Source organism: Oncorhynchus masou, chromosome 27, assembly GCF_036934945.1.
Source record: "Oncorhynchus masou masou isolate Uvic2021 chromosome 27, UVic_Omas_1.1, whole genome shotgun sequence".
NCBI classification, from domain to species: Eukaryota; Metazoa; Chordata; class Actinopteri; order Salmoniformes; family Salmonidae; genus Oncorhynchus; species Oncorhynchus masou.
In genome coordinates this window covers 48,666,281-48,685,040 of record NC_088238.1, presented here as the reverse complement: position 1 = coordinate 48,685,040, position 18,760 = coordinate 48,666,281, and the positions used below count along the sequence as shown (strand labels likewise).

The following is an 18,760-nucleotide window of genomic DNA, read 5'->3' as shown; positions in this document are numbered from 1 at the left end:
TACCCCATAATGACAATGCAAAAATTGTTTTTTAGAAATGTTTGCAAATTGAAATATCACATTTACATAAGTATTCAGAGCTTTTACTCTACTTTGTTGAAGCACTTTTGGCATTGATTAGTCTTAAGTCTTCTTGGGTATGACGCTACAAGCTTGGCACACCTGTATTGGGGGAGTTTATCCCATTTTCCTCTGCAGATCCTCTCAAGCTCTGTCCGGTTGGATGGGGAGTGTCGCTGCACAGCTATTTTCAGGTCTCTCCAGAGATGTTCGATGGGGTTCAAGTCCAGGCTCTGGCTGGGCCACAGACATTCAGAGACTTGTCTCAAAGCCACTCCTGCGTTGTCTTGGCTATTTGTCTCGAAGCCACTCCTGTGTTGTCTTGGCTGTGTGCTTCGGATCGTTGTCCTGTTGGAAGGTGAACCTTCACCCCAGTAAGAGGTACTGAGCCCTCTGGAGCAGGTTTTTTTAATGTACTTTTCTCTGTTCATCTTTCCCTCGATCCTGACTAGTCTCCCAGACCCTGCCGCTGACAAACATCCCCACAGCATGATGCTGCCACCACCATGCTTCACCGTAGGGATGGTGCCAGGTTTCCTACAGAATGATGTTTGGCATTCAGGCCAAAGAGTCCAATCTTGGTTTATTCAAACCGGAGAATCTTTCTCATGGTCTGAGAGTCCTTTAGGTGCCTTGTGACAAACACCAAGTGGGCTGTCATTTGCCTTTTACTGACGAGTCGCTTCCTTCTGCCCACTCTACCATAAAGGCCTGATTGGTAGAGTGCTGCAGAGATGGTTGTCCTTCTGGAAGGTTCTCCCATCTCAACAGAGAAACTCTGGAGCTCTGTCAGTGACCATCGGGTTCTTGGTCACCTCCCTGCCCATGGCCCTTCTCCCCCGATTGCTCAGTTTGGCTAGGCGGCCAGGTCTAGGAAGATGCCACAGTGTTCTTGGGGACCTTCAATGCGGCAGACATGTTTTGGTTCCCTTCCCCCAGATCTGTGCCTTGACACAATCCTGTCTCTGAGCTCTATGAACAATTCATTCGACTTCATGGCTTGGTTTTTGCTCTGACATGCACTGTCAATATTTGGGAACTTATATAGACAGGTGTGTGCCTTTCCAAATCATGTCCAATCAATCAAATTACCATAGGTGGACTCCTATCAAGTTGTAGAAACATCAAGGGTGATCAATAGAAACAGGATGTACCTGTGCTCAATTTCAAGTCTCACAGCAAAGTGTTTGAATATTTATTTAAATAATTAAATAAAAAAATCTGCAAACATTTCTAAAAACATGTCTTTGCTTTGTCATTATGGTGTATTGTGTGTAGAATGAGGATTTTTTTAATTGATCAATTTTAGAATAAGGTTGTAACGTAACAATGTGGAAAAAGTCAAGGGGTCTGAATACTTTCTGAATGCACTGTATAGCCTACTTTTGGATTTTTCATTCTGTTCTATTCAGATATTTTTGAGACGCCTTTTATTCACTCGTTGCCTCCCTTCAGCTATAATCTCTTCACTACACGACTCATGTTATGATTTGACTCGACTTCAAAATTTATGCCATTTATGAATAATTAGATGGTGCAAACAACCCATTCTGAGACTTTTTTAAATTGTATTTTTATACATACGTACACACAGCAGAATCTACCGAGGTTATTGTGCTAGAGTCTTCAGTGTCGGCTCGCCAGGCGATAATGATCCCAACTAGCTGACGACTGCTTTCTTCCCAAGAGGCACAGTCAATCGATGGGCAACCAACAGTCTGACCAAAATGCGTTATGCAATCCAGCATATATTGACAGTAGTGTAGTCATTATAACAAGATAGTACAATATGTTAATTAATCCCTATGTATATGATATAAATACCTTACTCAATGAGTGAATGATTTGTTTTTGATGAGTCAGTACTACGACTATATGGGACTATATGCACTGAGTAAAAAAACAACATTCAGACACTTTCCTAATATTGAGTTGCACCACCTTTTGCCCTCAGAACAGCCTCAATTAGTCAGGGCATGGGTCTACAAGGTGTCAAGCATTCCACAGGGATGCTGGCCCATGTGGACTCCAATGCATCTCACAGTTGTCAAGTTGGCTAGATGTCCTTTGGGTGGTGGGCCATTCTTGATACACAAACTGTTGAGCGTGAAAAACCCAGCAGCGTTGCAGTACTTGACACAAACCGGTGCGCCTGGCAACTACTATCATACCCCGTTCAAAGGCACTTAAACATTTTGTAATTCCCATTCACCCTCTGAATGCCATGAATACACAATCCATGTCTCAAGGCTTAAAAATGATTATTTAACCTGTCTCCTCCCCTTCATCTACAATGATTTGAAGTATATTTAACAAGTGACATCAATAAGGGATCATAGCTTTCACCTGAATTCACCTGGTCAGTCTCATGGAAAGAGCAGGTGTTTTTATGTTTTGTACACTCAGTGTAGGTACTTTACTTGACCAAGAAATCCATGTCAAAATCTAAGTGAAATTTCTAAAAGGCCTTCATGTACGTAGATAATCTCTTTACATGTGTCTGTAGATCACTGCACTTTATTGCTAGTTGATTTCAAGAGGTGATAGTGCCACACTTATAGCCTATTGTATTGACACCCCTCAATTCAGTGCTCCATTCCTGTTAGGGCACAATTAGTATTGACTTCTCAGTCACCTGAAATACAATAAACCAAACAGAGAGAAATGGATGTGAGCCATGCATGGACTAAAATAAAAAAGCTGTTTGGTAGAACAAAGTAGTGTGGAGTGGGATCTGGGTGGGTGGGGGTGTTATTTCTGTGTTTACTCTAGCAGTTTAGATTCAAAATCATCTCTTTAAAAGGTTGGGAAAAACCTGCATGTGGAGAGATGCCATACAATGGGACATGCAGAGAGAGAAAGGCCTTTGTCATGTGGTGTCAGCGTTTGACTCAGCCCCGCCCAATTTGTGAATTTCAGGGATCCCTTCCCTCGCCGGAGAGGTGACGACTCCAAGACTGACATCTTGCACTCCTCTTTCTCCTATGGTAAGCACTACAGGGTAAAGTTTCCCCTACAGTAGGTACAGATCTAGGATCCGCTTTCCCTCCAAACACTGGTAATTCACCATTAGTTGTCCGGCCTTCCCATGATGCTTTGTGCCAGTTGCCTTTCGGCTCTTCACGTACACGACTCCTTATTTGTTTTGCTAGTTTTGTACACCTGATTCTCAGGTACTTTTTAATGATGTGTCCTTGTTTGTTTGTTCTCAGAAAAGCCATCTGGCAAAATTCTCACTTTTGCCCAAAGCAAGAACACGCAAAAATTATTAAACACAGCAGCTGTCCTAATGTCAAGTCAATATTTTGGCGACCTAGATGAGACCTCATTTAGAGTAAATGGATTGTTGTGTATAAGAGGCAGCTGAACCTTTCCGATGGTAGGAAATATAATTTTCTGTCAGCCACTATGTCTGATATGGAGGGAAGGAAGACTGGTGGAGTCATTATCATCAGAGAATGATAATCTTTGTCATTAGGTCGTAAAGTTTAATTTCCCCCGATAAGTTTAATGTGCAGTATAAGGTCTAGCGATATTAAGAAACGCCTCTCTGCAATTTTCTTGATTTATGGTCCCATCAGTTGTGCTAAGGTCATAGCCCAATGGTGGAGATTCTGTATGGAAGCACATGTGAGACCGATTCCTCATTTACTGGGTCTGACCTTTTCCAGAAGAAAGTTTGTGTTCGGTGCAGTGCACAGAGTAATCTGATGTGTCCTGCCCTGAACAATGCATGTATGAACATGAAAAGTGGTGTGGAGAGGGGTGAATATCAATGTGAAGCGTTTTATAACACTTAATCAACCAGTTTCAAAGAGAAGTAGAACAAATCACTTATTCATGTGTCGGATTGACAATAAAAAGCAACCATCTTTTAGTACATTTTTTTTTTTTTTCAGAATAAAAGCCAGGTTTACAACTAGCTATAATAGCTCTTTTTTTTGCCCCCAGACAGGATAAAGGGAGATTAGCTGACATGAATAGCCGCAGGGTGGTTCGCCGCTCGGTCTAAGGGTGAGAACGTCTAAACGAGTAAAAGGCGCATGACAGCCCGCTTTGAGTTTGCCAAAAAGGCACCTAAAGACTCTCCGACCATGAGAAACAAGATTGAATTCTTTAGCCTGAATGCCAAGCGTCACGTCTGGAGGAAACCTGGCACCTTCCCTACGGTGAAGCATTCTGGTGGCAGCATGCTGTGAGGATGTTTTTTCAGCTAGTCAGGATCGAGGGAAAGATGAACGGGGATGATAGTGGACATCTTGAAGCAGGTGGGGATAACAGTCTGAGCTAGCGACAGATTTGAAAATGTCAGAAAACACAACAGCTACCATACTCTGTGTCCTTTAGGCTACTTCTGTGAATTTGCGAGGCATGTAACAAGACATTGAGATTTTTTCCAATAGAAACTGAATCTTAGGAGTCGACTCCTAGCCGAATCGAATCTCGAGAGGATTTGAGGACCATTGCTGGCAGCAGCGCAGCTCTGTTGTGAATTCATGTTGATTTTTATAAATTTTTCTATCCATTTTAACCAAAAACTGGTAAAAAAAAATGGCAGTTTAAACGTTGATTGTTTTTCTCCATTTGTTACATCCCTAGCTCAGACACCCCTTACATATACTCTCTGATTTTCATCATATGTTCCCACTGTCTGATCCATCTATTCCACCAGAGAAAAAAAACATTGTTTTGTAATGCTCCAATCTACGGCAGCCCTTTAAACACCCGTGACCAATTCTCAGAATTGAAATCCATGGAGTTTGTCCTTACAGAGCAGGGATGATGAGCGAGCTTGCGGGGGCCTCCCAGCTGTGCCCAGCTGAGCAGAAAATGCCACGACCGGGCCTGTCAGAAGGTGGAATTCCCTCATGCACATAAATAAAATGCCATTGTCTGTGGCACCAAATATTTTCTCCTCCCCTCCTTTTTATTGTGTCCCTTCTTGATAACAACGACTGGGGTGAATGCGAAGTCTCAACCAATGTTTACAGAAGGAAGGTGGGTTGGTTTTATGTAAGTTTGGTGAGCTGACTAATTGAAGCGGAAAAGGGTAGTGTTTTGTCGGCCCTGTGCAGAGCAATCCATGTGGAAATACTCCCTGGCAAGGAAACAAATGCTTTTAAGCCTTGATGTATTTTTCACCGCTGGGATTTGTTCCCCTGCTTTACCCCCCTTTTTTTACTTAAAACTTTTAGCAGTTGTTTTTCATTTGAAAACAGTGGTGACCATTTTTTGGAGCTTATTGCACACACAGTAGGACTACAATAGAATCAATTGATTTAATTGTTCCGGCACCATGTTGATTCATTGCCTTGCACTTGGCTTCTGTGATATTTTCTGTAAAAAACTGTCATATTTCCGATTGGCAATTGGCCTAGCGTTGTCCAGGTTAGGGAGGGTTTAGGCCGGTAGGGATATCCTTGTCTTATTGCGCACCAGTGACTCCTGTGGCGGGCCGGGCGCAGTGCACGCTAACGAAGGTTGGCAGGTACACGGTGTTTCCTCCGACACATTGGTGCGGCTGGCTTCCGGGTTGGATGTGCGCTGTGTTAAGAAGCAGTGTCGGCTTGGTTGGGTTGTGTATCGGAGGACGCATGACTTTCGACCTTCGTCTCTCCCGAGCCCATACGGGAGTTGTAGCGATGAGACAAGATAGTAGCCACTAACAATTGGATACCACGACATTGGGGAGAAAAAAAACCTCAAATATTAAAAAAAAAAATCTCATTTGGACTAGCTACCTATTAATTTTGTTCCCCCATCACTACTTGTTGATAACTTGAGTGTTCGATGTTGTCACTCTTTGTGCCTGGGATGTTGCCTCTGCTCCCTGCCATTTGCAAATTGTATTGACAAGCTACAGTGTTTTGAAGTCAATTTGGCAGGAGTTCAGCTGTGGTACTCTGGCCTGGGCTTGTGCTGCAGATAGGTCTGAGTAGATTCCAGAGGTCCATTAGAGGCTAAAATCCTTTTTAAAAGCACATGGGTGTGTGGGTGGGAGAATAGATGGCAAAACGATAAAAAATAAATAATCTAAGATGTAAATCGTAAACACCATTTTAGAAACCACAAACCTTTGTTTTGTCTGGATATACAGTGTTACATCTACAAACGACAGTAATAAAAGTTGAGAACGTGGATGTCTCTCTTCTGGAACAGCCATCCGGATATTGCCCACCCAAATGACAGCGCTATATTCCCTGTTGCCGGTATGCCAGCCGAACCACAGCGTACTAAAATGGATGCAATGCCTTTCGAGAAGGCGTTCTGTGTGTGTGTGTGATGGCTTCGAAAGGTCACGGCCACTGGGGGGATAAAGTCCAGCCGCTACAAAACAGCCATATCCAAGCAGGAAATCATGCCCTCACTTGATTGGCTCCTGCGTTTCCCCAGACGCTTGTCTGGAGACCATAGTCACACGCTCTGCAGTGCTAACTGTTGTTTTGCTATCGTGTTATAGCACAACATCCCCAATGCTGCCTGAATATGCCCCCTTAGACGAAATAAATGAAAGTCACATTTTGCAGTCGATAATTACCCGTCCTCTTCAATGCACCAACCTCTGTCACCAAGACACAAACCATCTCTATTCATTAATGCTGACAACTTATTGCTATGTGTGTGTTAATTTGTCTGTGAAATACGGAAGATTTTGAGCAAACAAGTGAACGTCGTTGTGCTCAAGCATTTGTGGTGGCGTGTATTAGTGTGTGTCTAAGACTTGGTGCATGTCTTTTGTGTGTGTGCGCGTGTGCAGGTCTTAGTTCTGCTGCTTCAGCCTGTTGAGATGGAAAGACTGCCTTTTGACTCCCAATGGATAACCAAGCACAACCAAGCCACGTCTGCTTTCTCAAAGAATTAATAGGCCTCTTTTGCATATTAATTTCAAACATTCATCCAGTCAAGTGTGCTATCATATATCTCTCTTTTGTAATACTCACATATTTGAATGAACATAGTAAATAGAATAACCTATATTAAATTAATGGAAATTAACATAAAGCCTTTTCCAGGCAGGGTTTCGCTCTGTCCTGTACCAAATGACATCCTATTTCATATCCACTGAGTATACCAAACATTAGGAACACCTTCCTAATATTGAGTTGCCCCTCCACCTTTTGCCCTCAGAACAGCCTCATTTCGCCGGGGCGTGGACTCTACAAGGTGTCGAAAGCGTTCCACAGGAATGCTGGCCCATGTTGACGCCAATGCTTTCCACAGTTGTCAAGTTGGCTAGATGTCCTTTGGTTGGTGGACCATTCTTGACACAAACCGGTGCGCCTGGCACCTACTACCATACCCCGTTCAAAGGCACTTAAATCGTTTATCTTGCCCATTCATCCTCTGAATGGCACACATACACAATCCATGTCTCAAGGATTAAACATCTTTATTCAACCCGTCTCCTCCCCTTCATCTACACTGATTTTGAAGTTGATTTAACTGGTAACATCAATAAGGGATCATAGCTTTCACCTGGTCAGTCTGTCATAGAAAGAGCAGGTGTTCATCTTTTGTACACTGTGCTTAGTACACTACTTCTGACCATTGCTTTATGGGCCTGGTAGTGTAATATAGGGGATGAAGCCTATGGCAGATTGGGAGTTGGGTTGTAATGCTCCCAGGCTTAGCTAGCCCATTGACACCACTTAACAAGCCAGTCACTTATGTGTTAACCTTTGCGTTAACACCCTCAGAGTACACATTAAACCTAAAAATGCCTGATATTAATGTTCTCAGACCAGGGTCTCATCAACACACCTATAAACCTTGCAGAGTGGATGGATTACGTTGAGTGATGAGATTTATGGACAATATGGACAGGGTTGGGGTTTAAAGTGATGCTAGAAATGTTTTGTATAGTTTCAGCTAATAGTTTTGAAAGTAGTGATCGTGAGCCACAATTGTGTACAACCCCATCCTTTTCATATGATATGTTACGTTCTGAAAAGAAAACATCCCCCTGCAATCCGTATAATATGTTACATTCTGTAGGTGCTTAAGATCCCGTTCAAACCCTTTTTAATAACAATCTCAAATATTGTACAAAATTTGTAATGATTTTGAAATAAAATTACTTAGTGGCAAAATGGTCCATTATTTCCTAATTGAATTTGAACAAATTGCCTAAGTAAATGTGGAGTTGAAATGATTGATTCATGTATTGAAGTACAGAAGTTGAGTTTAAAACTGAATCTGAGCAACGCGAAGAATGGAAAGCTTGCGAGATCCTGTATTTTTGTGTCCCTGCCATCCATACCACCTTGCGTTATATTCCTCTGATCTGTGTGCTATTGGTGTTTCAAACTGGAACAGGAAACATTTATTAGATGTCAATAAATACTCTTGGCCGTTTTTTTTGTCCCCTGATCACTTTGATCACCATCAGTTCACATTTAGATTTATCGAAAGCTCTGCATTTTTACTATGGTTAACTTTTTTCTCCTCCCATAATTGATTCGCACCAGAAACTGAATTGCAATGTGAATGCAAGTATGATTGATGTTGCGGATTTTGAAGGACTGCAGATCAGCAGAAAACCCTGAGGTCTACAAATCTTGGCTCTGCAATCTTAAAATTGAAACGTCTGACATTGCCTCATTTTGTTGCATCACCACAGCTACTTAAGACGTTCAAAGAGCTGTCAACATTCTGGTGTTATCATAAAAAAACAGAGGTTGGAGTTCGTGATGACACGTTTGATATTTGCAAAATAACCTTTAGCTCACAAAGATGCTGAGCTATGATGGTAGAGCTTTTGAAGCAAAATGACATCACTACTGTGATTAGTAAGATGATTTGATTGGCTTTCGGCACATGAGAAGGTGTCCTTTTCGGCTGCTCTGTGTAGTCCCATTCGCTGAAATGGGATCAGCGATTTAGGTCCACAGAAATGGTACCTTCAAAACCGTCAGCGCTGGAACGCAACACTGAATGACGTACACAAAAACACCAGAGGCCATAGTCAATCAAATAGAGTAACTGGTTTTCAAAGTGTATGTTCTCCATTTGGATTCATCCAGTAAACAAATGTGTTTTAAGGAAATTTAGTATATATTAGCGGTTTTGATTAAATAAGGACCCAAGCTTACACATATTGTTTCTTATGCCAGCACAACTTAATGCAACAGTTTTTTGAACTATACAATTGAACTTGTGGTGCCCCTAACTTCTAGGACATTAACCAAAACCACATGACTTTATTAATGCACCCTATCTAAATTACTTTGTGGGTCTCTAATGGTTATATTTGTAACACTAAGGGAAAAAAGTGCACCACAATGCTATTAGTGACCCCGACTCTGCCATTAATCACTTAAAAGAGATTATTCAGCCATTGATTAATATCTAGTCTGAAACATTTTTGTGATTTTAAAGTGCGACGAGGCATCTCTGTAAGCAGTGACCGCAGCCGCCTTGCTCTTTGTGATACAGGAGCTACTCTCTCCAGTCCCTCAACCTTTCTCTTTGCAACAGCCCACAACACCGTAAAGAAGAGGATTTGCTACAGTAAGGCGCAATGTAGTGGAGGGCTGTAAACGGCATCCCGCTTTGTTTTTCATATTCGTATTGTTTGGGTTGCTTGTCCACATTACAAATCAGCAGCGTCAAATTGAGAATCGCCACACGGATTTAGCGGCTTAAAAACACGCAGCGTTGGGAGGGGAGGGAGAGAAAAAAATGAAAACAGAGCCTGGACTCTGGAGTCCGATCCCAGCGTAATCATAGCATGCCAGCAGAAGGGATTTAGACAGTAATGCTCCTGCAGAGAGTGCAAAAAAAATAATAAATGAAAGGGAGAAAGTCGAGTGTGCTGACGCGCCACAGATATCCTAAGCCACTCCCTCACCTCTCCAACCCAGTCAGCTGTTCAAAGCCCGACACAGTGCTGCAAACACACCCAACTTGTCAGTGTGCTTATACACTGAACAAAAATCTAAATTGTTGTTCACATGTTTCATGAACTGAAATAAAAGATCCCAGACATGTTCCATATGCACAAGAAGATTATTTCTCTCAAATGTTGTACACATTTGTTTACATTCCTGTTAGCGAGCATTTCTCCTTTGCCAAGATAATCCATCCACCTGACAGGTGTGGCATATCAAGATGCTGATTAAACAGCAGGATCATTACACAAATGCACCTTGCGCTGGGGACAATAAAAGGCCACTATAATGTTCAGTTTTGTCACACAACACAGTGCCACATGTCTCAAGTTTTGAGGGAGCGTGCAATTGGCATGCTGACTGCAGGAATGTCCACCAGAGATGCTGCCAGAGAATTTAATGTTCATTTCTCTACCATAAGCCACCTCCAATGTCATTTTAGAGAATTTGGCAGTACGTCCAACCAGCCTCACAACTGCAGACCACGTGTAACCATGCCAGTACAGGACCTCAACATCAGACTTCTTCACCAGTGGGATCGACTGAGACCAGCCAGTCTGTCAGCTGATGAAACTGAGTTTGCACAACCAAAGAATTTCTGCCCAAACTGTCAGAAACCTTCACAGGGAAGCTCATCTGCATGCTTGTCTTCCTCACCGGCGTCTTGACCGCAGTCCGGCATCGTAACAGACTTCAGTGGGCAAATGTTCACCTTCGAGGGCCACTGGCACGCTGGAGATGAATCCCTCTTTCAACTGTAACGTGCAGATTGCAGACCGTGTGTATGGCATCTTGTGGGAGAGCGGTTTGCTATTGTCAATGTTGTGAACAGTGGCCCATGGTGGGGTTGTGATATTGGCAGGCATAAGCTACGGACAACGAAAACAACAGTTTTGGGCCATTCATCCATCGCTATCACCTCATGTTTCAGCATGATAATGCACTGCCCTATGTTGCAAGGATCTGTATACAATTCCTGGAAACTGAAAATGTCCCATTTCTTCCATGGCCTGCATACTCACCTGACATGTCACCCGTTGAGCCTGTTTGGGATGCTCTGGATCTCACCAATATACAGCAACATCGCACAGCCATTGAAGAGGAGTGGGACAACAGTCTACAGGCCACAATCAACAGCCTGATCAACTCTATGCGAAGGAGATGTCGCGCTGCATGAGGCAAATGGTGGTCACACCAAATACTGACAGGTCTTCTGATCCATGGCCCTACTTTGTTTTAAAGGTTTCTGTGAACAACCGATGCATATCTGCATTCCCAGTCAGGTCAAATCCATAGATTAGGGCCTAATGAATTTATTTCAATTTATTGATTTTCTTATGAACTGTAACTCATTCAAATATTTTAAATTGTTACATGTTGCGTTTTATATTTTTGTTTAAGTTCTCACTTTGCGTTAGCAGGGATTAGCATCGTTAACCTGAAGGCAAGCAAATGGGCATCGGCTTGGTACTTCAGCTCTGGCTCCCTTTGAGGGGCCTCAGCCTCGCTCATGCCGGGTCAGACCAGTGGTACACAGGGGGCCCTCGACCAGACTGCCGCTTTACTTTACCTATATTTCCCCAGGACCTGGCTAGGCCCTTATCTAACTGGGGTCATGTTAACATGTCTGTGCTAGAGACAGGCAGGAAAACTCTGTGACCCTGTTCGAACATGGGATCAAAGCAGAGGCACAGCAATATTTGAGTGGTTTGTGTGTGTCAGTGAGGTTAAGGTTTGACAATGTATTTAGAGAAGTCATTTTTGGTACTTGATTCAGAATAGGGCAGTGTTGTTTCTAAGTGTTTTGGGCTACGCGTTTTGTATGTTTTACTAGATATAGAGGAACATATGCCAACTATAATCCGTCTTACAATAGCAATACAGTCATACCTTACGCAGGGTATGTCAAATGCTTTAGCAAATTCGTAGCAATTTACCAAATCTAATGAATGTATTAATCTATTCCAGGTGAACAACCAGCAAAGTTTCCAGACCTGCAAGACGCACATCTCCTAAAATTGAGTCCAAGTTCCCAAAGGTAGTAAAGCATGATCATTGTACTAGTTTCAGTAGAGTGAAAGGTTTTTTTCTTTGATTCTTTACTATAACTGAAAAGTAATGGAAACAATTGACCCATTTTGATGTGCCAGTATTGATGCTTGCGATAAAGTATTACATCTTATTCTGGATAGACTATTTTCCTTCAAGATTGAAAATATATTGATGTCTGTCCTATTCTCCTTGCGACAGAAGAAGAGCCTTCCGATATACGCATGGGATTCTTGAGAGGACGGAAGGTCTGGATGATGAGCAGGAGGATAACATCGATGGCAGCCCCAGCCCGGTCAGCCCTATTCCCCCATACCTGCCCAAGACCAGCAGCTCAGAGTGGAACCGCTACGATGACCTCGCCGGCTCCTTCTCCGAACAGGAAGAGACCAAGGCCCTGGTAACCAAAGACCGCTCCCCCCAGCCCCACTACCACATCCTGACCCCACTTCTCCCTCCCAAGACCAACGTCCACAGGTTGACAGACCAGTCGGGGTTCCGCGCTCCCCTGCTCCAGGAGCCCATTTGCACAAGCGCCAGGAACGAGGCCAAAAACGGGCCGATACTCTCCCAAACCATCCTCCGCAGATGGATTGAGACGCCCGTCGAACACAAGCTCTCATCGGACGCTAGCTCCAAGTCAGGCTCGTCGGACCAGGACCGGAACGATCTGTCGGCCAGTGAGAGCGGAGAGGAGAAGGTTCCCAGTTCAATGCCAGGGGACGACATGGACGACCTAGACTCCCCGGTGACAGGGGAGATTGTTCTACCTATGGGCCTCCCCACCACCTACTTCTCTGTGGACAATTGTATGACAGACACATACCGGGCAAAATACCACCAGAGGCCCACCCTGCACATGATGACGAACGCTAAAGGCGGGGAACAACACATGTCGTCTGGTGAGAGCGACCTGGGAAAGGGAGGCCTCCCCGTCCCAGATTCCCAACCTACAGAGCCCCCCAAGAGCCAGCCTGAATCAGGTAACAAGCTCTCTGTAGATAATTTGCCATGGAAGGTGGAAGACACTTAGAGCCCTAGTTTGTGGTCATACCCATGTCACCATTTGTTTTAATGTGACCAAAGTGAAAGCATGTTTTCTACTATAGATTTTTTGGGTCATCAATAAATGTTATAAAAACTTTAATTAGAAGTCTATTACAGGGGTGAATAATATATGTTCCTGTCGTTTTGCAGGTTACTACTCCAGTAAAACTATAGCTAAATGGAATCCTGTAACACCCAAAGGACTTGATGAACATGGGTTTCTATGATGGAAATTCTACTGTTGAAGGGGCCTGGTACGAAATCCACAGTTAGAAAAAAATGTAATCTCCTTCTACAATTTTTGAATCCTCTTACGGTGATGCTTATTTGCTTGTAGAGATGTCATATCAGAAGACAGACATGAATCTGAAATGCCAAAGAGATTGGTAACTCCCAGAGGCAGTAAAAGTCTGAAGATTACTCTTCAGTTCAGCAGTAGTCTCAGGAGTCTTACGCCATGCCTGCACAAAGGTCTTCATGTGATTGTGGCCACTAGATGGCAGCAGCAGTAATTGTGGATTTGCACAGTAGAAAGCCAAAAATAAATTACGAAAGAGGATCCAAACCTAGGATGGTTCTTGGTCGATGCAGGGACCTGCTTGAACTTACTTCCAAGGTCATTCACAGGTTGGCTCACTGAAGAATGTCTTCCACGAAACCACTTTTCCCCACCAGAGATGATCAAATAAACTACATGTAACAATGACAATAACTCAACTCTAACCAATTTTACACTTTAGCCAGAAAATCTATGAAATGCTTGTATTTGTTTCTTGAATTACGGTCATTTCATTGTTCTACAGTGACTGCGCAACCTCTGCCTATGTAACAAAGTGAGGTAAATATGCCTTGAGCAGGTTTTTATTTTTAATGTCCAGTGTTGATGCAGTCATGGAATAAGGGAGATTCAGTTTGTGTGCACTTATGCATTGTTTTTCTGTAGGAGCACTACTTTAAAATAAGTCCCAAGGGTCCGCCTATGTGGCCACAGAGGAACCTAATCTTAGGTGAATCTGTTCCAGTCCGAGGTTGAATGAGTGTTTTAAAGGCCCAGTGCAGTCAGACTTGCTTTTCCTGTGTTTTATACAGTATATATTTCCACACTGAGGTTGTGAAATTGTGAAAATAATATTATAATTTTAGTGTAAAAGCTGTTTGAAAAGACTGCCTGAAATGTCAGCCTGTTGTGGTGAGACTGAGTTTTGACCTGCCTGTTGACATCACCAGGAAGAAATTAGTTGATTGACCAGTTCAAAAGAGTTCCAAACCTCTGCCAACAACAGCTAGTTTTCAGTTTCCCCCTCCCCACTCAGCACTCCAATAAGGTCCTATCAAAATTCTCTCTTGAGAAATTGCTCTTTCCTAAGAAGCTTTTTTTTTTTACATTTTAATTGAAAACAAATCACAGTATGGTACTTAATTGTGACCCACAAATAATTTTATTTTATAAACAGCTACTTGTTAGGAGAGAAGCATCTCAAGTCATTGGTATCTGGCGTATGTTCTAAGCTGCCTTTTTAACCCTGCCATCCCAGGGGTGTATTCACTAGGAGCCAAATGGATGAAACGGGGAGTGACTAACCTGAACTTGTTCAATAAGAAACACTCATTTTTGTTAAATGGTTTGCACTAACAAATACACCCCTGACAATTCGCTGCTGTGTTTTGTATGGCTTTCTATCCCCAGTCCAGATCGCCTCACACTCCTTTCCAGATATAAGCCTCATTGTTCGCTCTTTTAATGTTTCTCCTGTCACATATTGGGCAGTGTGTTAACAGTACGTTACTTTTCATGTTCTCAAACCATGCTTCTGTTTTGTCTCCTGGGTCAAACACATGTCAAATTCATTTAGGATGTTCCTGTAGAATGGAACCAATTGAATTTGTTCCAAAAGTCTAAACTCCAAGCTAAATCCAACCCACCTCAAACTTGTAAGTATTTGAAATATGAATTTGACCCAGGTCTGTTTGATTTACCAAAACCTCAAGAATGGATTGATTACTGGATGTAAGGATTTTAAGAGTGAGGTAAATGAAGTAGAAAATTCCTGCTTTTCTGCAGATATTGTTCTAGTTTGACCCAGAGATTATCACAACATTGCCTACATGCTATGTCATTTTTTTTTCATGGCGGACCATTCTAGTGATGCTGTAAGAAAGTAATTTTTGTTGTAAATGTTTTAATATATTGCTCGGCAGACTTCACTGCAGTGCCTTTCTAGTTTTCTATGTCAAGTTGAAATAGGAGCCGTCATTTGTACAATATGTAATTTTTCTAGATGTTTTTTTTAACATTCAATTTCATTTTTGATTAATAATTGTTTAATAAATAATTATATTTAACCATAGCCATGTCCAAGTTTTCTAAATCAGTTATTCTCATATAACATTAATGTACATAATTATAATACCCATAATTATAGATAGACTACTTGGGGTAAATAATCTCTGCAACCTCCTGAACCTAAATCTCACAAACGTATTTTATGACTATGCCTGAACACGAAAGATAACGGTAAATGTAATCAAACAAGTCTACAAAGATATAAACAAAAAAAGAAATGTACTCTCACTGTCAACTGCGTTTTATTTTCAGCAAACTTAACGTGTAAATATTTGTATGAACATAAGATTCAACAACTGAGACATAAGCTGAACAAGTTCCACAGACATGTAACTAACAGAAATTGAATAATGTGTCCCTGAACAAAGGGGGGGGGGGTCAAAATCTAAAGTCAGTTTCTGGTGTGGCCACTAGCTGCATTAAGTACTGCAGTGCATCTCCTCATGGACTGCACCCGATTTGCCAGTTCTTGCTGTGAGATGTTACCCCACTCTTCCAAGGCACCTGCAAGTTCCCGGACATTTCTGGGGGGAATGGCCCTAGCCCTCACCCTCCGAGCCAACAGGTCCCAGACGTGCTCAATGAAATTAAGATCCGGGCTCTTCGCTGGCCATGGCAGAACACTGACATTCCTGTCTTGCAGGAAATCACACACAGAACGAGCAGTATGACTGGTAGCATTGTCATGCTGGAGGGTCATATCAGGATGAGCCTGCAGGAAGGGGACCACATGAGGGAGGAGGATGTCTTCCCTGTAACGCACAGCGTTGAGATTGCCTGCAATGACAAGCTCATGATGCTGTGACACACCGCCCCAGACCATGATAGACCCTCCACCTCCAAATCGATCCCGCTCCAGAGTACAGACCTCGGTGTAACGCTCATTCCTTCGACGATAAATTTGAATCCGACCATCACCGCTGGTGAGGCAAAACCGGGACTCGTCATTGAAGAGCACTTTTTGTCAGTCCTGTCTGGTCCAGCGACGGTGGGTTTGAGCCCGTAGGCAATGTTGTTTTTGGTGATTTCTGGTGAGGACCTGCCTTAAAACAGGCCTACAAGGGCTCAGTCCAGCCTTTCTCAGCCTATTGTGGACAGTCTGAGCACTGATGGAGGGATTGTGTGTTCCTGGTGTAACTCGGGCAGTTGTTGTTGCCATCCTGTACCTGTCCTGCTGGTGTGATGTTCGGATGTACTGATCCTGTGCAGGTGTTTTTACGCGTGGTCTGCCACTGCGAGGACGATCAGCTGTCCGTCCGGTCTCCCTGCAGCGCTGTCTTAGGCGTCTCACAGTACGAACATTGCAATTTATTGCCCTGGCCACATCTGCAGTCCTCATGCCTCCTTGCAGCATGCCTAAGGCACGTTCACGCAGATGATCAGGGACCCTGGGCATCTTTTTTTTTGGTGTTTTACAGAGTCTGTAGAAAGGCCTCTTTAGTGTCCTAAGTTTTCATAACTGTGACCTTAATTGCCGTCTGTATGCTGTTAGTGTCTTAACGACCGTTCCACAGGTGCATGTTCATTAATTGTTTATTGTTCATTGAACAAGCCTGGGATACAGTGTTTAAACCCTTTACAATGAATATGAGTTTACATGTACTGGAAGAGTAAATAGGAAGGCAACAGTAAAATTGTACAAGGAGTTAAGTGAAGTCAGTGAAAAATTTGAAGTAGAATTTTTCTAAGAAGCTATTTAGTAAAACATTTTTTAAACTGTTTTAATTGAAAACAACCACAGCAAGGTACTTAATTGTAACCCAGAAATGATTTAATATTGAGAAATAAAATGCTGCAATGAACTTAAGTGATACATGGAGAACAAGAGGCTTAGCCATGGAGGCTTGGAAACGTGAAGCTCTGCTACCATCTAGATTAAGGTAAGCCCCGGAGGAAGAGGAACATAAACTGGGCCTATAGAAAGTATTTTTTTTCACATTTTGTTGCATTACAAAGTGAGATTAAAATAATTATTGTATTTTTTTTGGTCATTGATCTACACAATACTCTGTTAAAGTGAAAACACAATTCTACAGATTTTTTAAAAATGTATAATTTAAAAACAAATATATTTGATGCATAAGTATTCACCCCAAGCCTAAATTAGCTCAGAAGTTAAATCTAGTTTAACAAATTACAAATTATATTGGCTAAATCTGTGAAATAGTAGGAGTTGATATCATTTCTTTGACTACCCCATCTTATGTCCCACATAAATACGGTACAACATCTTTAAGGTATCTCAGTCAAGTATTGAATTTCAAGCACAGATTTCATGACAAGTACCAGGGAGCTTTTCGAAAGCCTCAAAGAAGGGCAGTGATTGGTAGTTGGGTAACAATAGAAATCAGACATTGAATATATATTAAGCATGGTTCAGTTAATAATTATACTGTGGATGATGTATGAATCCACCCAGACATGTCAAAGATGGCGTTGTCCTTCAGAGCTGAGCTACAGGACAGGAATGAAGCCATTGGTGATTTTGAAATGGCTACAGAGTTCAATAACTGTGATAGATCAACAACATTGTAGTGACGCCACAATAATGACCTAAATCACAGAGTGAAAAGATTACAAATATACAGAATACAAATATTCCAAAACATGCATAAGTATGCAACAAGGCACAAATGTATTACACTTTTTGGCCAAAATGCAAAACCTTATGCTTGGGGAAATCCAACACAACTTAGTAACTGTCTCCTTATTTTCAAGCACAGTGATGGCTGCATTATATTATGGGTATGCTTGACAGGAATGTTTTAGGATGACAAGAAACAGGATGAAGCTAAGCACAGGCAAAATCCTAAAGGAAAAGCTCATTGAGTCTACTTTAAGAGACTGGGAGAGTAATTCACCCTTCAGCAGGACAAACCTACAATACAAAGCCAAATCTACACTGGAGTTGCTTACCAAGAAGACAGAGAATGTTCCTGAGTGGCCAAGTTATAATTTTGACTTAAATGTGTTGGAAAATCTATGGCGAGACTTGAAAATAGCCATGATCCCCAACTCCTTGACAGCGCTTAAATAATTTTGTGAAGAATAATGGGCAAATATTGCACAATACAGGTGTGCAAAGCTCTTATGAGACTTACCCAATAAGAGTTACAGCCGCAATCACTGTCAAAGGTGTTTCTAACATGTATTGACCAGGGGGGTACTTATCTAATCAAGTTGTTTTGTTTTCCATTAATCTTTAAAAAATGTTTATAAAATATTGACAAAAAAAGACAAATCAATTTTAATCCCACTTTAATCACAAAGTGAGAAGAAATTCAAAGGGATGTAAACTTTCTATAGGCAGTGTATCTACAGAGTGTGTCCACATATGATCTCCTTTCACCTAAAGTGTGCACTGGTTTAC

The 18,760-nt window shown here is 42.1% G+C and overlaps 1 protein-coding gene across 3 annotated transcripts in view; it reads left to right on the top strand.

The window, feature by feature from the left end:
• The window catches only part of LOC135516332 (inactive ubiquitin carboxyl-terminal hydrolase 53-like), a 55,888-nt gene extending 40,494 nt beyond the window's left edge, over window positions 1-15,394 (top strand). For 2 of the 3 annotated variants that reach the window (XM_064940560.1, XM_064940559.1), the window contains 4 exons: window positions 2,980-3,047; window positions 11,919-11,988; window positions 12,201-12,982; window positions 13,197-15,394. In XM_064940560.1, coding sequence (XP_064796632.1) covers window positions 2,980-3,047; window positions 11,919-11,988; window positions 12,201-12,982; window positions 13,197-13,273 — 997 coding nt within the window. In that variant the 3' untranslated portion in view covers window positions 13,274-15,394. The remainder of the gene's footprint in view (window positions 1-2,979; window positions 3,048-11,918; window positions 11,989-12,200; window positions 12,983-13,196) is intronic. The other variant, XM_064940561.1, reaches the window with a different exon arrangement.
• Window positions 15,395-18,760: the final 3,366 nt, after the last annotated feature.